We start from the raw sequence: 20,235 nt of genomic DNA, 5'->3' as shown, positions 1-20,235 counted from the left end.
TGGCTGCAGGGGACACTGGCTCTTTCCAGGCTGACAGAGCCCATTGAAGTCCAAGTTCTTGGCAGTAGGCCCCAGGAAACAGTCAGGTGTGTTCTGGTTCTCTCTGCTGCCCAGGGCCCGGGATTCCTCAGAATGGCTGCCGGCCCCCAGGCCACTTAGGTGGCTTCTCTCTGCTTGTCTTTGCGCCCTCTCTGAGGACACTACTCAGGTCTTGGCTTCTGAGTTGTGCAGGTCTCACACCAGGAAGGAAGTTGTCAGAGCCCTATAGCCAGAGGAGCTGATTGACCAGGATGCAGCCTTGGCACAAGTTATGTGCCCAGGGAACAGGGGTGACAATGTTAGCCCTGAAGTGGCCTTTCTAGTGGAGGCAAGATGCCAAGCTGGCATCAGAAGACATATTCAAGGGAACCAGTGCCCTGAAAATGAGGTCCTGGGGCTGGCGGAGGAATGTGTTAGGTGAAAGTCTGGGACAGCCCTGCTCTCTGGGCTCCCAAGCCTGGCCAAACAGCTTCTTGGGAGATACCTGTGCTGGGGAGGGGAATCCACAGACAGGCAGGAGGATTTCTGGTGCAGGGTGGAACAGCCTGGAAGGCACAGCAGCCATGCTGATCTAGGGCCTCAGCTCAGCAGAGATCCTTCAGGCCTGCAAGCTCTGACTGGGGAGTGCCAGAAGCACAGGCTTTCCCCTTCTGATTCAAGCACTAGGTTTTCTATTCTAATGGCAGGGATGGTGGTCCAAAATACTGCCCAGATTAGGCTGTCCTCTGGCTCCTTGAGGCTGGATTCTCAGGCTGAGGAGACACCTCTGGGCCGTCCCTTTCTGGTGATGAAGAAGCAGCTGTGGCATGAAGGCCAGCAGCCTGTGTCAGGTGGCAAGGCAGGCTGTGGCCCTCACCCCCTGTGCAGGCAGTGCAGGCTCTGGGAACCCAGCTCCAGGGAGGCAGTCACCATGGTTACTGGGAGGAGGAGGCCATCTGGGTGGAGATAAAAGTCTCGATGACGCCATGGTTGGATGGCAGCAGGTGGTTGTGCCCGTTGGAGTCAGAACTCTGGTACAACACCAGGCTGCTTGAGGACACTGCAGAAGCAAAGGAGGTCACTAGCTGTCAGCCAACTCCCCTCCGACCCCGCTCCCAGGAGGCAAGCACTAACATAGCTGTTCCCGGAATTTTTTTTTTTTTTTTTTGGTTCCTGGGGATTAAGGAGCAGTTCCTCAGAAGGTATTTTGTAGACGTGTTATTTAACAGTGAATTGGCTTCCAGCAAAAGAAGTTGCCCTTAACAGTATGGGTGGGTCACATCTAATCCAAAACCTTAAAGTGGAGCCTCATAACCTCAATTCCTGGGCCCATGGCGAAAGGAGGGAACCAACTCCTTGGATGGCCTCTGCTCTCCTCCATACACACAAAACATACAATTAAAATCCGTACGTTTTAAAAAAGTGCTCACCATACAAGCACAAGAAATTGAGTTTGAATCCCCAACACTCATGTAAACAGCCAACTATGTCTACACATGCCTGTGACCCCAGTGCCGGGGGGGGGGGGTGGCGAGGGTGACAGAAACATCCCCGGAGCTCACTGGCCAGCCAGCCCTGACAAAATGGTACGCTTCCAGTTCACTGAGAAGCCCTGACTCTAGGAAGTAAGATGACCACAGAGAAGGCACGAGACATCCTCCTCTGGCCTCTGCACCCCTGAGATCAACCAAACCATAGGGGTGTCATGTCAGGCTCCCATTATTCCCCTAGTGCATCTGACTGTCTACCCTTGTCCTCTGTCAAGTCAGTGAGCCGTGGCCTTAACTTCTGTCCCAGACTGCTGCATATGTCACTTGGTGTGCCGCAGGCACCACATTCAGCAGGAAGAAGCTTTTCCCATCTGCCCCCAGTCCATCGCACACGCCACATCACATACTCCTGGGGGGCCCAGGACCGCTCACCTGTGGGACTGGTGCTGAGCCGGTGGGCAGGCTGCAGGTGCTGGATGTTCGATGGGTCCTGGCTGGGGATGTGGATAGTGGAGGGTGGAGACGATGGCTCAGGAAGCCCAGGCTCACTGGAGGCCTCTGTGTCTGAGGCGAAGACCTAGGGAACCACAGTAACCCACTGAAGCCTGGGGCATGGGAGTGGGCAGCCTCGGTGGGCCGGGCTTCAGGAGGCAGGGACTTACCTGCTTGGTGGGCGTGAGGCTGGCAAGGGTGCTGAGGTTGGTGTCTGTGATCAGCATGGTCTGTGGAAGCAGGCTCGTGTGCGTGTACTGGGCCACCTCAGGCTTGTGGCTGTATAGGGCTGGGAGGAGAAGGCATAGTAGCTATGACTCCCTGGACCCTTCCCTACGGGAAGTGGGCATGAGGCCTGATGAACACCCCGACAGTGAGTGCTTGGGGATTCCATTGGAGCCATATCTTTCTCATTACAGAGGCCTGCACAGCTAAGCCGGGTGGGAGCAGCCTGGGGAAGGGCCAGCACAGCTCCAGCTCCTTTTGTGCACTGGGCTTGTTGTGTGTGTTTCCCTGACTGAACATAACCGCAGCTACGGAGAAGCAGGGGCATTGTGCTGCTGGGCTGAGCACAGGCACTCTCCAGACGGCACAGCAGCAAGCATGGGGCGTGCAGCGCAGGTGCCATGCCTCTGAGGAAAAGGCTGGTGGCTTCCGTCTTGGTGAACGAGGCCGGGCAGCAGCCAGCAATACCTGGATCTCCAGGGCACCTCCAGCATGTGCCTCGAAGTTTCACTGCTTGCCTCTCAAGAGACCTAGACACTCACCAAGCACACAGCAGTGGCATGCTATCCCTGGAACTCAGCCAAAAGCAGAGCACCCACACACAGACATATGCTGTCAGCCGCACACTGGCCCACAAGCCCGTAACCTCTGTCTGTGATAAGGTCCGAAAGGTCCGAACCCAAAGCTTGCATAAGGTTGGCCCCATGGCCCATCTTGTGGCTGGCCTTATGCAGATCTGACATACAAGAGGCTGAGTGCGTGTGTGCATGGCTGAATCTGTCTGTATACAAGTGCAGGCACGTGAGGTCTGTAGAACCTCAGAAAGTTCTCCCGCTGGCCTAGAGCTCACTTAGTAGACTAGACTGGCTGACGTAAGCCCCAGGGGTCATCTGTCTGTCTCTATCTCCTCTGTCTGCTCTGGGAAGTGTCCACCAACCAGCATGTCCTCCCTCTCCTCACCCCACCCCCACCCCTGTGAATTCTGAAGGATGGAACTCTGGTCTCTAGCACTTACTGACCGAGCTGTCTCCCCCATCCCGAGTCTTTCATCCACTTCATGTAGTACCTGCCTTTTGCTGAAGAAACAACAGTGTTCTGTGCATAGTGAAGCCCTGGGAGTAATCTGTAACCCACGATCCATCCACAAGCCAGCTTTCTAAACAGCAAAGTTGTAAACTGACAGGTGCCCAGCCCCAAGGGTTTCAGAGAAAAGGCCGAGGCTTCCACTCTGCCACCAAGACAAGCAAAGCATCGCACACACTAAAAAGTTCACACACAAGCTCCTTTGCACACACAAACGGGCGGGGGCCCGTAGAGATCTACACCACACACGCCACACACAAGCAGGCAGCAGCACCCACTACCTGCCGGGCCTTGCGCCCATTTGCCAACCTGTAGCCCACCTCTCCCAGGCCAGCGAGGGATGCTCACCGTGGGGGTTCTGCAGCTGAGCCATGGTTGCCATGAAAGGGCTCTGGGCCACGTGGCTCTGCACAGGGGGCATGAGAGGCTGCTGATAGGAGGGATGCAGTGGCTGGGAAAACTGGACCGGCTGCAGAGTGGTCAGGCTGCTCCCCATGCTGTTGATGACCGGCACGCTCTGTGCCTGAGAGGAGGTTAGACCTGTCGGGGGCAGGCAGGAGTTAGACCAGCCCCGCCCTCTGCACCTCTGTCCTAGCGGCTCCGGGTGTCTTACCCACTGAGTTCCTGCCTATAAAGGGCTTAAAACTTAAGTAAATAAAAACACCCTAGACCTACAGAACACCACACACACACACACACACACACACACACACACACACACACACACACGCCATTAGCATTTTGTCTAGGCTCAAGCCCATAGTTACCTGGCAACAGTCAGGCATGCCTGACTCACTATAAAAGGCCTGCTCACCCCCTCTTCTCTTGCTCTCTTGCCTTCTTGCTCTGTCCTCTCCCTCCTGCTCAGCCCCCCCCCCCCCCCGTGCTCACTGAAGGCCTCTACTCCTCTCCCTCTGCCTTTCTCTGCCTCTACTACCCTCCAAACTCCCCTCCCTACATCCTGAATAAACTATTCTATACTATACCATTGTGAGGCTGGCCCTTCACCTCAGTGTGGGCCCACAGAGGCACCTCTTCCCCCACACCTGACTGCACATCCACTAAACATATTTCTTCTCTGGATATTTTTATAAAACACAACACCTGTGCTTTTATCCAGCTGTTTCCCCACTATCTCCTCAGTCTGATGTCTGGTACTTTCTACACTATCCTTAGTGACTTTGTTCCGTCCACCTGTGGGTGCCTAGCCCGCAGGTTCTCAGAAAGCGGATGCCTTATGGTTGGGCCAATGAGTCCCAGTAGCTCTTTCCAGATCCCACCCAACGCACAGGAGCCCCACCCGCCTCACCCACTTACCAATGACCAGGGTGGAGGCGCCCGTGTTAGTGAACGTGGGTCCCAGAGAGGCGGGCTCCCCCGGTCCAATGGTCATGACCCCAGGCAGCGAGGCCATGATGAGGTTCTGCGGCTGCTGGTTGAGACCTGGCGACGTCTGCTCCAAGCTGTGCAGTGCTGTCAGGGTGCTGACAGGAGGCAGGGGACCCCCCGTGGCTGAGACCTGTGAGGGTAAACCGAGTTGAGCCGGAGTTGTCCTCACCCTGTCTCCCAGCCACAGAGAGTGGGCCAGGAGGGGTTTCCACAGGCCGCTCACTCACCAGCTTGGCCTCAGTGCTCAGCAGGCTGCTGGGCTCCAGGCCTGTGGGGGATACTTGGTGTAAGGCCGCAGACACTGTGACCAAGGGACCTCCGCTGCTGGAAGGCACCTCCGCTGCCTCGCTGGTTGCAGACTGTCCATACCGCACACCTAGAGTGGGGAGCAATGTCAGCACCCCACTTCCCTGTCCACTCCTGTCCCACAGACCTTACCACACCAGAGCCTGGCTTGCTCAGGCCAGCACTCCATCCTTCCTCCTGTGCTGGCTGCTTCCAGCCCTCTTAACGCCTGGCGGTGTCCTCCACTACACTGTGTGTCCCCCACTACGAGGTGTGTCCCCCTCTGTGCAGAAGACGCCCAATCGGGGCTCAGAGAACTAAATGAAAATGAGCCACGTTGAGCAGAACAGTCTGCGATTGGCCAAATTAGATGAGATCTCTTTAAACAGGACCAGAAATGAGTTCAGCAAGATTGAGCTTTGGCTGAGCTGAAACAAAATCAAATCGAATCAGACCAAATCGAATTGAGCCTTACAGTTCAGCCTCTCATTCGAAGGTGCTGAGTCCTCAGATTCAATCAATTGTTGAGTCAAAATATTTGGGGGTGGGGGAGAATTCACGGACTGGAGAGGTGGCTCAGCAGTTAAGAGCACTGACTGCTCTTCTAGAGGTCCTGAGTTCAAATTCCAGCAACCACGTGGTGGCTCACAACCATCTGTAAAAGGATCCAATGCCCTCTTCTGGTGTGTCTGAATATATATAATAAATAATAATAATATATAATACAAATAATAATACATATAATAAATCTTTTTTAAAAAGAAAAAAGCTCACATCTGTGCTGAAAGCACGTAGGTTTCTCTCCTTGTCACTAGGCCCCAGCAATACAGTGTGTCTACATCAGGGTCACACTGTACTGGGTATCAAGCATCGTAGGAGATGATTCAGTGTGCAGTAGGAGGTGCAGAGGGAGGTGAATACTACATACCTGTCTACAAGAGGTCCTGGCCCCCAGTCCCCAGGCGCCAAGGGCTATGCTTTGTAAAATGAATCGGATTCCACGGAATTAGTTTGTTCAAAGGGAATGGTTGGGATGGGAATTGGTTGCGTTAAACTGTGATTTGAACACCACTGAGTTGAACTGAAATGGCTCAAATAGGTAGATCCAAAGGGGACTGCGTTGGACTGAAGTAGCCAGGGGTGAGTTAGGTTGAATAGAGTTAGGTTGAATAGAGCCCAGGATGGACCACACAGGGACCCGTGGTGACAGAGAGTGGGCAGGGTTGTGTGGGCCAATGCGATCCACCTAGGTGAGTGCGCAGCTCTACTGAGCACAGTGGGAGGAACCGAAATAGAGAGAGACTGAGGTAGATTGGGGGAGGGGGTGTGGAGCTGAGAGGGGAGTGGCCAGTGTAGTGCAGAGCATTTTTTTCTGGTGGCTGCCACAGCTGGGGAAGTCCCTCCCGCCCCCTACCCATCTGCTTCTCCTCTTTACCTCCTATTCCAGCTTCCCTACCCACAGCACTCACCGTGGACCTTAGTGGGGGAGAGGGTGGTTGTGGGCAGGCCGGGGGAACTGTGGGCAGGCAGCGCAGGGCCCGGGCCTGGCCCCGGTGGAGGCCCGTTATATGTGTCCATGGCCAGCTTGTGCCGAAAGGCTTCTTCCTTGCGCCGGTTGGCAAACCAGTTGTAGACACGCACCTCCGTGACAAGGTTGGAGCCTAGCCCCTGTGCCTGCGATGGTGACACCCCCCTCTGGATGCATTCCGCCCTGCAAAGATGGCACCCGTGAGCCTCCAAGCCAGGCTCAGAGGAGAGAGGACGGCGCTGAGACGTGGGGTGTACCCTAGGGCTGGATTACAAGACCAGTCCCGCTGCATGACCTTGGGCAAGAGACTTAGCCTCTCAGAGAACAAGCCGTAGGGCTTTTGAGATAAAATGAAACAAGCACCTGTAGGTGGGAGAATTCAAAACAAAGCAAGGGCTCTCAAGGACTGGTGAGGACCCCGCCCCCCAAAACCCAGAGACACCATCCCTTTCCCGGCTTAGCCTCTGCCCTGGTGAGAGACCACATTACCTATTACATTCCTCCACCAAGGTCTCTCGCTCTTCCTTGCTGGGATTCTTCTGCCTCTCGTAGGCCTGGAACAGGATCTGCTGGGATGCAGGGCCCCACTTGAACCGGTTCCTGCGCCCCTTTTTGGTTGGCAGCTCATCACCTGTGGGCTCTTCAATCAGTCCGCCCTGCCCTGCGTGGGTGAATTCTGTACGGACAGAGAGCGGTGAGGCATTGACCACTCCCACCTCTGCTTGTCAGCTCCCGTAACCCCTCCCCACCCCTCCCCGGTCTCTCTCTTCCCCAGGGTGCTTAAACACCGAAGATGGCAGCTAAGACTGAAATCATCTACTCTCGAGACTAGAGCCATGAGTCAGTTGGTAGGGATCGTGCCTAGCCTGCACGAAATCTTAGTCCATTCCAAAACCAAGCCCCACCCCCTGCCAAAAGGGGACTTGGTGCCATAAATACCAGCATTCAGGAGGCAGAGGCAGGCAGATCTCTATGAGTTCGAGGCCAGCCTGGCCCAGTCACACCCACCCACTCACACTGCCTCTGAGGTGGCTACCTTGTTTCTGTCCACACTCACTGAGTGGTCACAGGAGAGCAGGAACCATGGCCAAGACTTGAGGTACCAGAAACCATAGTTTGGCCCCCCTAAACCTGAAACACTTGTTTATTTTTAATATATTTGTGTGTGTGTGTGTGTGTGTGTGTGTGTCATGTGGGGGAGGGGTGCCCACAGTGGCCTGAAAAGGGTGTTAGAGGTGGGTACTAGGCATGAGCTCTGGTCCGATGGAAAAGTAGCTTTTTACTATGTGATTCTGTCTGTCCTAGAGTTTGGTTTGTGGACCAAGCTGGTCTGCCTACCTCTGCCTTCTGCCTCTGGGATCTTTAATCCCTTCCCGTCCATCACCAAGCCTGGCCCTAAATAAAATAGGTACTTCTTAAAGATAATGACATAATAAATCAGTGTAAGGGTTACCAAGAAAATTTAAGTTAAAACCACAATACAATACCACCGTGGGTACCTCGTGGCTAACATGAAGAGAGGCCAACACTAATAAGTGTTAAGGCAGATTTCAGAAGCATCTAAAATGTTGAGGCCATGATGGTTTGATTGCAAACCCACAGCGATTGGGGCAGGAACCGCTAACACCCAGTAATCGCAGCCAATAGAACTGCGTATGCGCCTTTACCTAAAACGCAAGGAAAAATGTTCTGAGCCATCCATCCTGTTTGCAGAATCGAGAGATCAGAAGCAACCCAAACGTCCACCAAAGAAGAGCAGTGTCTCCTCCACCCATGGGAATGGTCGCACAGGACAATGAATTTGACCCATGCGAAGTGACAGGGGAGCACAGAGATGAATGTCACACAATATGGAGCCTAAGGAGCCGTTACACATAGTGGAGTCGTGAAAACTTCAGAAGCAGCCATGGTCGGGAGTCAGGATCGGTGACTACGCTGTGGGGGAGGGGCTGCCAGGAAGCTGCTCACTTCTTCAACGGGCAGGAAGCTCTGTTGCTGTATTAGCTTTTGGGAAATGCATTGAGAGAGCCAGGTGCTGTCACTCATAACTAAAACCCCTCTGGAGGAGGCTGAGGCAGGAGAACTGCTATAACTTTGAAACCATCCTATTCTGCATAGCAAGTTCCAGACAAGCTGGAGTGACAGGGAGACCTTGCCTCAAGAAGGAAGAAAAAGCTAGGTGGTGGTGGCTCACGCCTGGGAGGTAGAGGCAGGGGGATCTCGGTGAGTTCCAGGCCAGCCTGATTTACAGATCGAGTTCCAGGAAAGCCAGAACTACATAGTGAGACCCTGTGTCAAAACAAATAAACAAACAAACAAACCTTAGCAACAAAAACCTCACTATCGACAACAAAAGATCTGTGGACTTTTGTATATTAGGCCTATTTTAAAGTTTTTTTAAATTGTTCTTGAAATAAGTCATTCAACTGAAACCTGAAAGATTGCTTTTACCTGTGAGGTTGCTGAGCTGATCCTGTGGCCGCACAGGACTCCTAGGACCAATCAGCACCCCTAGGAAGAACCCCCCTAAAAAGGTTGTCCACAGAAGAGGAAACAGAACCAAGCTGACACATTGGTGTGGTGCACGCCTGTGATCTCGGCACTGGAAAATAGAGCCGGGAGGAGCAGTCTAAGATAATGTAGGCCAGCCTGGGCTACATGTGAGACTGTACTTTCTGGTTTTGTGTGTCAAGTTGACACAAGCTGGAGTTATCACAGAGAAAGGAGCCTTCCTTAAGGAAATGCCTCCATGAGATCCAGCTGTAAGGCATTTTCTCAACTAGTGATCAAGGGGGGAGGGGAGCCCATTGTGGGTGGTGCCATCCCTGGGCTGGTAGACCTGGGTTCTATAAGAAGCAGGCTGAGCAAGCCAGGGGAAGCAATCCTCAGCACAAAAAGTAAAGGAAACCAAGGAAAGCCAAGAATAGAAGAAATAGTCTGCTCCAGGGAAGAACACGCCAATTAGTTATCCGACACCACATGGTCAGTCCTGAAAGCACACACAAATAACATTGCACAGACTAAGAAGGTTATATTTAGGGATGTATGTATATACGCATGGCTATATGCATGTAACAACAGTTAATGAAAACGGAAGCCATGAGTTAGAAAGAGAGCAGGTAGGGGGTGTATGGGGATGGGCTTGGTGAGAAGGAAGGGAAGGGGGAGATGGTGTAATTATAATCTCAAAAGTAAAAGAAAGAGAGTTAGACAAAATAGATATTTAAAAACAAACAAAAAAACCCGATCATGGGGTCTGGTGATCCTGCTCAGGTCATGGGGTGGTAAGAGTTTTGCCCCTGAGCCATCTCATGACTGTCCATCAACAACTTGAAAATCTGCACCCCAGGCTGGAGAGATGGCTCAGTGGTTAGAGCACTGACTGCTCTTCCAGAGGTCCTGAGTTCAAGTCCCAGCAACCAGATGGTGGCTCACAACCATCTGTAATGGGATCTGATGCCCTCTTCTGGTGTGTCTGAGGACAGATGCAGTGTGCTCATAAATAAAATAAATAATCTTGAAAAAAGAAAAAAACTCAGCGCCCCAACATCCCACATCTAGGAATTTTTTCTGTCCCCCCCCTTTCTTAAATTCTCTCATTTGAGACATCTGGACAGCAGTTTCCTCTCCCTCCACACCTTCCTCTCCCACTTCCTCTCCTCCACACCTGCTCCTCTGCTTCTCTTCAGAAAAGAGCAGGCCTCCCATGGACGTCAACCCAACACCATAACAGGTTGCACTAATACTAGAAACCTCCCCTCATTAAGGCTGGACAAGGCAATCCAGTGGAAGGAAAAGGGTCCCAAGAGCAGGTGATAGAGTCAGAGACTCCCCACTCCCACAAGAAGACCACACTCCAGGGGCTGGAGGGATGTCTCAGTGGTTAGAGCACTGACTGTTCTTCCAGAGGTTCTGAGTTCAATTCCCAGCAACCACATGGTAGCTCACAACCATCTGTAATGGGATCTGATGCCCTCTTCTGGTGTGTCCAAAGTCAGCTACAAGGTACTTCTATCTAATACAATAAATAAGTCTTGAAAAAAAAAAAAAAAAAAAGACCATGCTCCAGAACTATAACTGAACCCTCCAGAACATTGCAGAGAGTCTAGGCTGACCTGTGGGGGCTTCTAGGAACTTTTTGTACTTGGATATTCTTTGCAACAAAGTGTCATGAGAGCCTGTCTGGGGAAAATCCTAAAAGTCCCTCAGAAAGTGGCTGGTCAAACAATCGGAGATACCTCCCCAATAACAGCCAACTGCTAGTTCCTTAGAGAGAAGCTCAGGTTGGAGTAGCAGAGAAAACTTGTCAACCCCGCACCTGGTCGGCTGAGTCAGCAAGTCACAAGTTCAAGGCCAGCCTGGGCTACATAGTGAGACCCTGTCTCAAAATAAAAAGTAAACAGAGGGCTGGGAACTTAGCACATGTGTTCTCTCCCAAGTATGGGGGTTGGGAGTGGGGGAGCCCCTGCCAGAGAGTAGGACACAGGCTGGGGTCGTTACTTACGCTGAGCCACCTCTCGCTGCTTGCGGACATACCAGGTGTACAGAGCTGCTCGCTTCTGCGTCTTCATGGGGGTGCCCTTGTTGAGGTGCTGTGACAGGTGTGACTGGTTGAGACCGGTGGTGTCAACCACCTCCCGCTGGGGGATGTTGTGCTGCTGTAGGTATGACTTGACCATCTTTGCCACGCGCCATGGGTCCTCCCTGGAGGCGAGCAAGGACAGGGTCTGCTCAATGGCCCTTCCTGGTAGCTACGGTGAGGCTGGGGTTCTGGAGACTAGACCCTCCATGGATAAGACTTGTACTCGGGTTCCATACCAAAACGTGTTTCACGTGTGAGTAGATTCCCACTGGAAGTTGTGCCACCCAAGTAGGGAAGACCCTCAGCTTATGATGCCCTTAGGGATCCTCTTCTCTACTGAACCTGGAAGTGTTATATGACACTTTTCAAAATGTGTGTGTGTACATGTATGTATATGTACCCGTATATGCGTACACATACGTGTTTGTGTATGAGTGTGTGTGCGTCCACGCAAGTGCACTCATGTGCGCCTGCACTACAATATGTGTGAGGAACTTGGTTCTCCTTGCACCTTTACGTGGGTCTTGCAGATTGAGCTCAAGCCACCAGGCTTCTGCAGCGAGTGCTTCTACCTGTTAATGGTGGGAGAACTGTCTGGTTCCCAGAACCCAAAGTGATGGGTGGATGGATGGATGGTGGTGGGTGGATAGAGGATGAATGGGTGATGGTGCATGGGTGGGTGGATGGATGGATGGGTGGGTAGATGGGTGGGGGGATGGGTGGATGGATGGTGGGTGGGTGGGTGGATGGATGGTGGGTGGGTGAATGAGTGGGTGGATGGATGGATGGATGGGTGGGTAGATGGGTGGGTGTTTGGATGGGTGTGTAGGTGGGTGGTTGGCTGGGTGGATGGATGAACAGGTGACCTGTTTGGCTGTTTGCTATTTTTTTTTTTTTGGTCAAGTTAACACAAGCTAAAGTTATCTGAGAGGCGTTGAAGTCCAGAGACCCTGCCAATGGGGTTAGAGGCTTCTTTGCTACAAATGTGGTTGCTCGGGAGCTGGAATCCCACTCTGGGGGAGAGAGGGCCCCCCATTAGACCACCTAAGGTTCAGAACTTCATCCTCTCCTCACTGCTGGTCTCCCTGACAGACAGGAGGGAGTGTGTTTACAGACTGCCTGCATAATGAACAACCTCTCTTAGAAAGAGAGACAGAGACAGACAGAGAGACAGAAAGAGAGAGACATGGTTGCACATGCGACAGTCAGAGGACAACTTATAGGAGCCTTGTCTCCTTCCACCATGTGGGTCTTGAAGATCCAATTCAAACTCTTTTGCCAGTAAAGTTTCCAGCACCCTGCACCCCACCCCATATTCTTTTATCAGTAAACACACCTCAGTCCACGAGGCTGGAAAGCCCATGTGCCCCCTCCTACCTCTGCTTCTAAAACTTAAGTCTTGAGATTTTATACGCATGACAAACAGCATCCTTAGAAAGTGGTTTCTTCCTTGCTTGCTGTGGCAAACAAAAGGTCTGCCCAAAAGACACTAATGCTGTCCCGGCAGCCTTTGCATCCCACTGGATAGCCAGACGGAAGGCCTGCCGGGGTTTCTGTGTGCTGCTTGCTGCTCATTTGACATTAGAAGCAAGGAGAGAGAAGCCAACTGTAGTGGCACATGATTTCTGTGTAGTGGCACATGCTTACGGTGTGGTGGCACACGCTTATGATCCCGGCATTAGGAAATCCAAGGCAGGAATATCTCCAAGTCAAACTAGCCTGATTTCCATATTCCAAACTTGTCTGAAAAAGCAAAAAAATGAGCAGCGGGCATTCTTGGCTTGACGGTTCACACCTGCAATCCCAGCACGTAGGTGGTGTAAGCAGGGAGATTGGGGGCTCAAGGCCAGCATCAGCCACATACAAAGGCTAGCCAGAGCTACAGGAGACCTTGTCTCAAAGGAAATATTTCTTTTGTTATGTGTGGATACGTGTGTCTGTTTGTGCATGTGTGGGGTGCACATTTGTGATGTGTGTATGATGTGTGCATGGGATGTGTATGAAAAGAGACTTCCTGAGCTGGAGAGATGGCTCAGCAGTTAAGAGCATTGTGCTGCTCTTCCCGAGGTCCTGAGTTCAATTCCCAGCAACCACATGGTGTCTCACAACCATCTGTAATGGGATCTGATGCCCTCTTCTGCTGTGTCTGAAGACAGCTACAGTGTACCAGTGTACATATATATAATCAATAAATACATCTTAAATAGAAAGGAAGGAAGAAAGGAGACTTCCCACACTCTTGTGTAACCATAAAATGTCAGAAGTCCATCAGAAACTTTTTTTAAAGAATGTGATACATTATAATATTATGTTACACACTACATACAATGCAGTGACTCTTCAGGTCATTGGGAGACTGCTTTTAGGACCCTAGTAGATATGAAAACTACAAGCCCTTAGGTAATACAGATGACATTCTAGTTGGGTACAGCCTGCACTTGTGACCTTAACCTTGAGTCAGAGTTTCAGTGCTAGCCTGAGGTACGCAGTGAGGCCTTATCTCAAAAAGTCATAACCAGGGACAACATGGCCCAGTATTTAAGAGCACTTGCTGGTCAATCATGAAGACCAGAATTTGGATCCTAATACCATATCTGGGTGCTCACAAATGCCTATAAATCCAGCTCCCAGAATCCGTTCCCCTCTTCCTCCTCTACCAGCAGCATGTGTATGTGACAGTCACCCACACAAATACATAAATAGTAGATAAATCATTCTTTGTTCAAGCCTGTCGGTGCCACCTTTAATCCCAGGCACAGGCAGGTGGCCAGCCAGGTCTATATGTTATATTAAGCTCCAGGCCAGCTGGGGCGGCTCAGTGGTACTCTGTCTCCAGAATTAAACGTGGGTAGGCCAGGACTTAGAGTCTAACCCTGCCCTAATCAGCTCGGGTTATTAGTGTTTACAAAGTAGCAACAAGAAAGCAAACCATCAGACAAACACAACTGTGCCGGTTCATTTCAGAAGCAATTTTAAATGTTTTTTTTCAGCCCCCACCTGGTTGAACCGACAGGTTTGGAACTCAGTGATACAGAGGACAGGCTTCGTCAAGTGTTTCAAAGCAAAGACAAACTGAAAGCTGCCCCTGGCTCTCTGAAGCCAGTCCCACAGCTCCCCCGCTTCTGTCCCCAGAGCCAGCTCTGCCTTGCACCCTGCACCTCAGTAATGCTGTAATCAGAGGCAGAGCCTATCGGGGTGCTCAACTCGTGGGTTGTGACCCCTTTGTGGGATTCTAAGGACCTTTCACAGGGGTGACCTAAGACCATCGGAAACACAGATATTTACATCAGGATACATAACAGTAGCAAAATTCCAGTTATGAGGTAGCAACAAAAATACTCTTGTGGTTGGGGGTCCACAACAGGAGGAACTGTATTAAAGGGTGGGAAGGTTGAGAGCCTTTGGCTTAGACTCTCTGACTTCTTTCCCTTTATCAGCAGATGGGCAGCGGCACAATGGAGGTGACCCGAGTCATCTAAACTGGCACAGCAAATAATATGGGACACATGACTCCTAGGGGTCACTGGAGCTGCCTGAATCTCTCTTTCAACCCAGGAAGCACGCTTGATTTGGACACTGGCTCCAGCTATGACAAAACTCAGGCTCAAGAAAGGTGAAACCTGGTCCCAGGTGATTGTAACTGGGGCTCGGAAACACCTCTCATTGCTAGGGACCCCAGATGCTTCTCTCCACCTCTGGCCATGTCTGGGAGCCTCACGGAGCCCCACCCCTCCTCCCTTCCCTGGGTGCCAGTCAGGGCTAGGAGGGAAGCAGGAACAAAGTCCAACCCGTGCTTCTGCAAACATATTTATCGGTGGCCTCCCTTCTCCAGCCAGGGCAGCCCGCGCCCTGCTCCTCTCCCTCCTCTGTAGGAAGAGTGGGTCGCTTAGCTGCTTAGCTGCAGGGGACCTGTTCTTACATTCTGACTTGAGTGCTCTGATTCATACAGTCTCTGTCTCTCCCTCCTCTCCCCTCCCCCTACCTGCACCCTCTCCCCCTTTCTTCTTCCCTAATCTCAAGGTCTCTCTCACTCCACCTCTGTCTTTATTTCTGCTGTTCTTGGTCAAACAGAAGAACAGATACAGTAACCACCCTCCACAAGCACCAGAAACACTAACCAACAGAAGGCAAGCATCAAACTCATGAGAACACTGACCCATCCTGCCAGCCTCTGCCTCTCCAGTGCTGGGATTAGAGGCACCATCTCATCTGCCCATCAAACGGCTCTCTTAACAACTGGAAAGAGTGGTTAGAAAATGCCAGGCCGAGCCAGGCGTGGTGGCACAGGTCTGTAATCAGCATTGAGAGGCTGAGGCTGTAGGGTCATGAGGTCTTAAAAAGCATATGAAAAACAAAATTACCAGAACTACCACCACCATCACTGTTACCACCACCACCACCATCACTGTTACCACCACCATCACCATCATTACTACCACCATCATCATCGCTATGGTCCTGTGTATCCCAGTCGCCACAGCAGAACCCAGAAAGGCTGAAGATACCCCCTGCTTCCCTGCCCAATTCTGGAGTCAAACAGGTGTTCCCAGCTTTGTGTCTTTGGTTCCCCGATTCCCAGAGTCATGGAGCTGAGACTCTAGAGAGGAAGCTGAATTCTCAGTCAGGGCCAGGGTCGGGCTTAGATCTGAGAAGAAAAAAAAAAAAATCCCAGCTCTTTCTGCCACCTACTCTTTGATTTCCTTAACATGTGTCCCCAAATTCCTTCACCTATAAAGTAAGATTAAAGATATTTCCTATTTCACATCGTGGGGATATAGCTCAGTTGGAAAGCATGCACAAAGCCCTGGATCAGTCCTGGAATCACATAAGCCAGGCTTAGTGGCCCACACCTTTAATCCTAGCACCCAGGAGGCAGAGGCAGGTGAATAATCTCTGAGTTGAAGTCAAGCCTGGTCTACAAAGTGAGTTCTAGGATACCCAGGGCTACACAAAGAAACTCTGTTTCAAAAAATCAGAACTCAAAACAAATAAGTCAAACATGGAGGCATAGGTCTATAAACACCTCACCTGACTGGCAAAGGCAGGAGGGTTGGGAGTTCAAAGCCATCCTTAATACACTGAGTTTGAGGTTAGTCTGGCATACTGGAGACCCTGCTGTGCATTCATGACTGAGTACCTGGATCCATGGTTGCTTGTGTGTGTGTGTATGTGTGCTTGTACTTGTGTGTCTGTGTGAGTCATTTGTGTGTGTCTGTGTGTCTGGGTGGGTGTCGGGGCTTGTACCTGTGTATCAGTGTGCATGTGTGTATGAATGTGTCTCTGTGTGTGTGCATGTGTATGACTGTCCCTGTGTATGCTTATGCATGTGTGTGCTTATGCATGTGTGTGTACATATGAATGTGCATGCATGTGCCTGTGTGTGTGTGTGTGTGTGTGTGTGTGCGTGTATGTGTTTTAGAAACTGTGCAGAGGGAAACCTAAGTTTAGTACATCTTTAAGCCCAATGAGTTTCAAGGCCTGTCAAGATAAGCAATAATAATTTCTGGGGGTGTGGGGGTTGGTGAACGTGCAGAGACAACACAGAACTCAAGAGCACTGTGTAGACAGAGACGAAGCTGTCACACACATGCAAGTCTGGCATTACTTCTTGAGGAAGTCCCTTTTCTTCACTGAGCCTTCCTCTGCTCATCTGTAAAATGGGACCATTCAAATGCCACCCTGCCTAACTATGTGCCATGCTCTTGAACCTGTGGCTGAGTGCGGTCTTCACCATTCCGCAGAAAAAAACTAGATCTCGGGGACAGTGCCCACCTAACCGGCTACAAAGAGAGGGGCATGGGAACCAAGGCAGGCCACGGTCTGCTGAAGCGTCCAGCCTGCCTGCCCCAGCTGCAGAGTTCCTGGCTGGGAGAACCCTGCGGCTGCTTGGCTGGGGTTGGAGGCATCAGGACCCGGCAAGGTTGGGGTTTAAGTAGTTAGCAGATAGGAAGGTCCTGCAAGGGCATCTGGGATAGAACTCTGGGTCTCAAATGCTCTCCCAGGGAGGAGTAGGAGGTGCGGCAGGGTAAGTCTAGTCTCTCCCTCATTCTTGCCTGGTGTCTGTCATGGCTGGATGAGGGACAGAGCACGTGGTGATATCACAAGCTTTTCCCTGAAGATGTTTTCACATCTGGAGACAAGGAATGGACATAGAGACAGATATAATAATGAGACAGTGGACAGGAAAAAGTAGGAGGAAGCAGCAAAGGACAGAGGAGCTGGGTACAGCCCTCACGCAGAGATTTCGGGCAGGGTGCTGAAAGCCAAGGAGAAAGTGGGAAGAGGGTCCCGTGCAGGAAGACTGGAGCAGGCAACGCTGGGTGGAAAGCAGAGCGCGTGCGCATCCAGGACTTGCGAAGCCAGCATCCGGGCGCAGGAGAAGGGTAGGGAAGCTGGCGGGAGGGGACAGCACAGAAGTAGAACCAAGACAGAGAATTTGTCTTTACTCTGTCTACCTGCTGACACTGAGGCAGGAGAGGGAAAGGGTCTTGCCCAAGGTCACACAGTAGACAAAGGATGGAGCTCTGAGAGTGAATTGTCTGCCGTGGCCTCGGACGTGATATGTATGGGTTGGGGGTGGGACCCGAGACCCCAGACCCATCTCTCCCTCTTCCAAATCTTCCAAAGGTAGACCTTGGAATCAACAGCTCCCAAGGGGACTTGGTCTTTCCCACCGCCTCTTCCAGCCTCAACTTCCCCATTACCCAGGCCCTCATTAGGGGGTCTTCCAGCCCTCTCCCCAGAGTTCCCACCCCCACCCCAGTCCTGAAACTAGAGGCCCCACTTTTTGTGCCTGGGGACATTTTCAGGTCCCCTTTGTTACCTGAACAATAAGTAACCCGGGTAGTTAGTTATAAACTCCGCAGGAACAAGGAGCTGGTTGATAATTTATAGCAACATCTCGAATTTAAATGGAAGGCAAACAGCTCGCTGTTAGCATTAAAGAAAGGCAGCCTGGGAGGGACACGCGCTCCAGCCTCCTCTCGGCTCAGCCTCACTCCCTTGCCCCTTCACCCAGCTGCTCAGAGACCCTCTCTTTTCCTGGTTCCTCTGCTCTCCCAGCTCTCCCACCCCTCTTCTTCCATCTCCTCCTCCTCCTCAGCAACCCTGTCTCCTCTGCCTTTGGGATTCTGCTGCCTCCCCCCCCCCCCCCCCGAGCACTTTGACCTCTGCTCCAGCTGCTTTGGACCAAGCTCCCCTCCAGCCCCCACTGCCCCCACCATGGGGGCCGATGAACAGCCAGGTAAGAAGACCCTTGGCCTCCTGGCCCCTCAGCCTCAGATTAAGCCCCTAGTCCCACCTGGGGCCCCTGGAGAGGTCAGGCCCAGCTCCACCCTATCCAGGTTTCTTGCGCCCTGGTTCTGGCAATCCTTGGCCCTTTGCCCCTCCCCTGCATCGAGGCAGCACTTTGCCCTCCACTTTCTGCCAAGTCAGGGGGCCTGACTGCTCCTCTGCCCCTTGCCCAAGGCCCAGGGGAGACTGACTCCCTGACACTTCCAGAAATGCTGAGATCCACCAGCCCTCCCCCACCCCAAGTCGGGATCAGGACCTTGGACAGAAAAGAGGCTGCCTCCTGAGTATTCTTGGGAGACTATCTTCAAATTTATCTATCCCTCAGGCCCCTCCTTCACAGCTCCTTTCCCCCATCTAAGCCTCAGTTTCCCTAACTGTAAAGCTGGTTTATTAACCGCTTCCTTCTGGGGGCTCATTTTATATCATGGGGATTTAGGCACCGAAAAACCCTAACAAAATAGCAAGCAGGGAGATAATCTCAGGGAAACTGTGGTGGCTCTAGGAATTGGGGGCGGTAGGATTCCCTCACAGCCCCCAAGTTACCTTTCCCCCACCTTGGTGTTCCCATTCTCCACCCCCAGCTGGGTATCTCCCAGCCACCGTCCCTACAAGTTAATGATCACAGGCCTTATCAGAACCTTTTGCTATTTATAAATTTATAAAACAAAAGAAATAATAACGCACATGGGTAATTAGTAACCAGGGAGGCTTTGCTGGGGAGGGGGAGGCCTCTAAACCTGCTATCTGACCAGGTTGGGGTCAAGGCAGGGAGCAGCACCTGGCCATGCATGGAAGCTGCCACCCCTCAGCTCCATCTGCCTCAGGTAAGAAATCCAGGCTTACCCACCCAGGTGCTTAAGGCCCTGGCGTATCAGGAAATCCCCCTAAGACCCCCAAATCAACCCGGCCTCATCAGAGGCTTTTGGGCCCCCAAACCTGGGATCCGACCCCCTGGCAAAGAACTTGGAATTTGTGGGAGTACAAATGACCACACTGGGGAAAGATTTCTACCACCACCCGCTGGTTCTCCAACCATATTCTTGGGGTTCGCTTCCTTTGTCCTCCATTTCAAAGTGACCTCAGGCCTGTCCCTGGTTCCTAAGGACCAGGCTGCAAACAGGTAGCCCACGGATATGGGGTATGTAGGACCAAACTGAGGGTTCAGCAAGAAGCCCTTGACCACCAGCCTGAAGATCACAGCCTCCAAGGTTCTGGACGGGAAGTGAAACTTGCCAGCAGCATGGACAGTCCCTTCCTGAGTGCTGGGGACAGGGTGGGGACCTTACTGAAGAAGTGATTCCACCACGGCTTTCTGGTGGGCTGCCTCCTCCGGGCTGAGATTCTCCAGCTCTTTCAGAATGGGTGGCGCGAAGTCTTCCCCGTCGTCATCCGTGTCATCCTCGGAGCCACGCGTCTCCCCCAGGCCATTGGGCAGCTCGGTCAGGTCCTCTCGACTCCCACCGCAGGACGCCCCCTTGTCCAGGGGACCATCTCCGACCATCAGGTAGGGCCCTGGCTCCCCCAAGGCCTGGATCAGAGCCTCCTTGCTGAGGCCGGACTCGAGCAGGGCAGCTAGGAGCTCCGTCTGCAGCTGGCTTAGCTTAGAAACCATGGTTCCGCTGCCACCAGGCCACGCGGCCCAAGGCCACTGAGCTAGCCGCCTCCCCCACCCACGGCCGGTGTCTACTTGCGGGCAGGCTGGCAGTCAACGGACCGGGCTCGCTGCACCCACCGCCCCCCCAAATCCCACTAGTCAAGCCCTGTGGGCACCCCCAACCCCCAACCCTGGCCCCAGCGGCCAGTGAATCAGGGCCCCTGCCTGCTCTGTTTACATTGGAGCTGGGGAAATT

The 20,235-nt window shown here is 52.3% G+C and overlaps 1 protein-coding gene across 2 annotated transcripts; it reads right to left on the bottom strand.

The window, feature by feature from the left end:
* Nucleotides 1-953: 953 nt before the first annotated feature.
* On the bottom strand, nt 954-19,997 carry HNF1A (HNF1 homeobox A; the record flags this gene model as incomplete). Of its 2 annotated transcripts, XM_080940552.1 has the most annotated exons (10): nt 954-1,078; nt 1,941-2,085; nt 2,171-2,289; nt 3,657-3,848; nt 4,626-4,827; nt 4,925-5,073; nt 6,452-6,693; nt 7,000-7,186; nt 11,015-11,214; nt 19,672-19,997. In XM_080940552.1, the coding sequence occupies 10 exons, from the start codon at nt 19,995-19,997 to the stop codon at nt 954-956; spliced, it is 1,887 nt and encodes a 628-aa protein (XP_080796678.1). The 2 variants fall into 2 exon arrangements, with proteins under 2 accessions (XP_080796678.1, XP_080796679.1); XM_080940553.1 differs by lacking the exon at nt 3,657-3,848.
* Between the last annotated feature and the right edge of the window lie 238 nt (nt 19,998-20,235).

The sequence above is a fragment of the Micromys minutus genome (genome assembly GCF_963924665.1).
Source record: "Micromys minutus genome assembly, chromosome: 29".
Classification (NCBI taxonomy): domain Eukaryota; kingdom Metazoa; phylum Chordata; class Mammalia; order Rodentia; family Muridae; genus Micromys; species Micromys minutus.
Note: the sequence above shows the minus strand (reverse complement) of the source record. Positions and strands in the feature narration are given on the sequence as shown.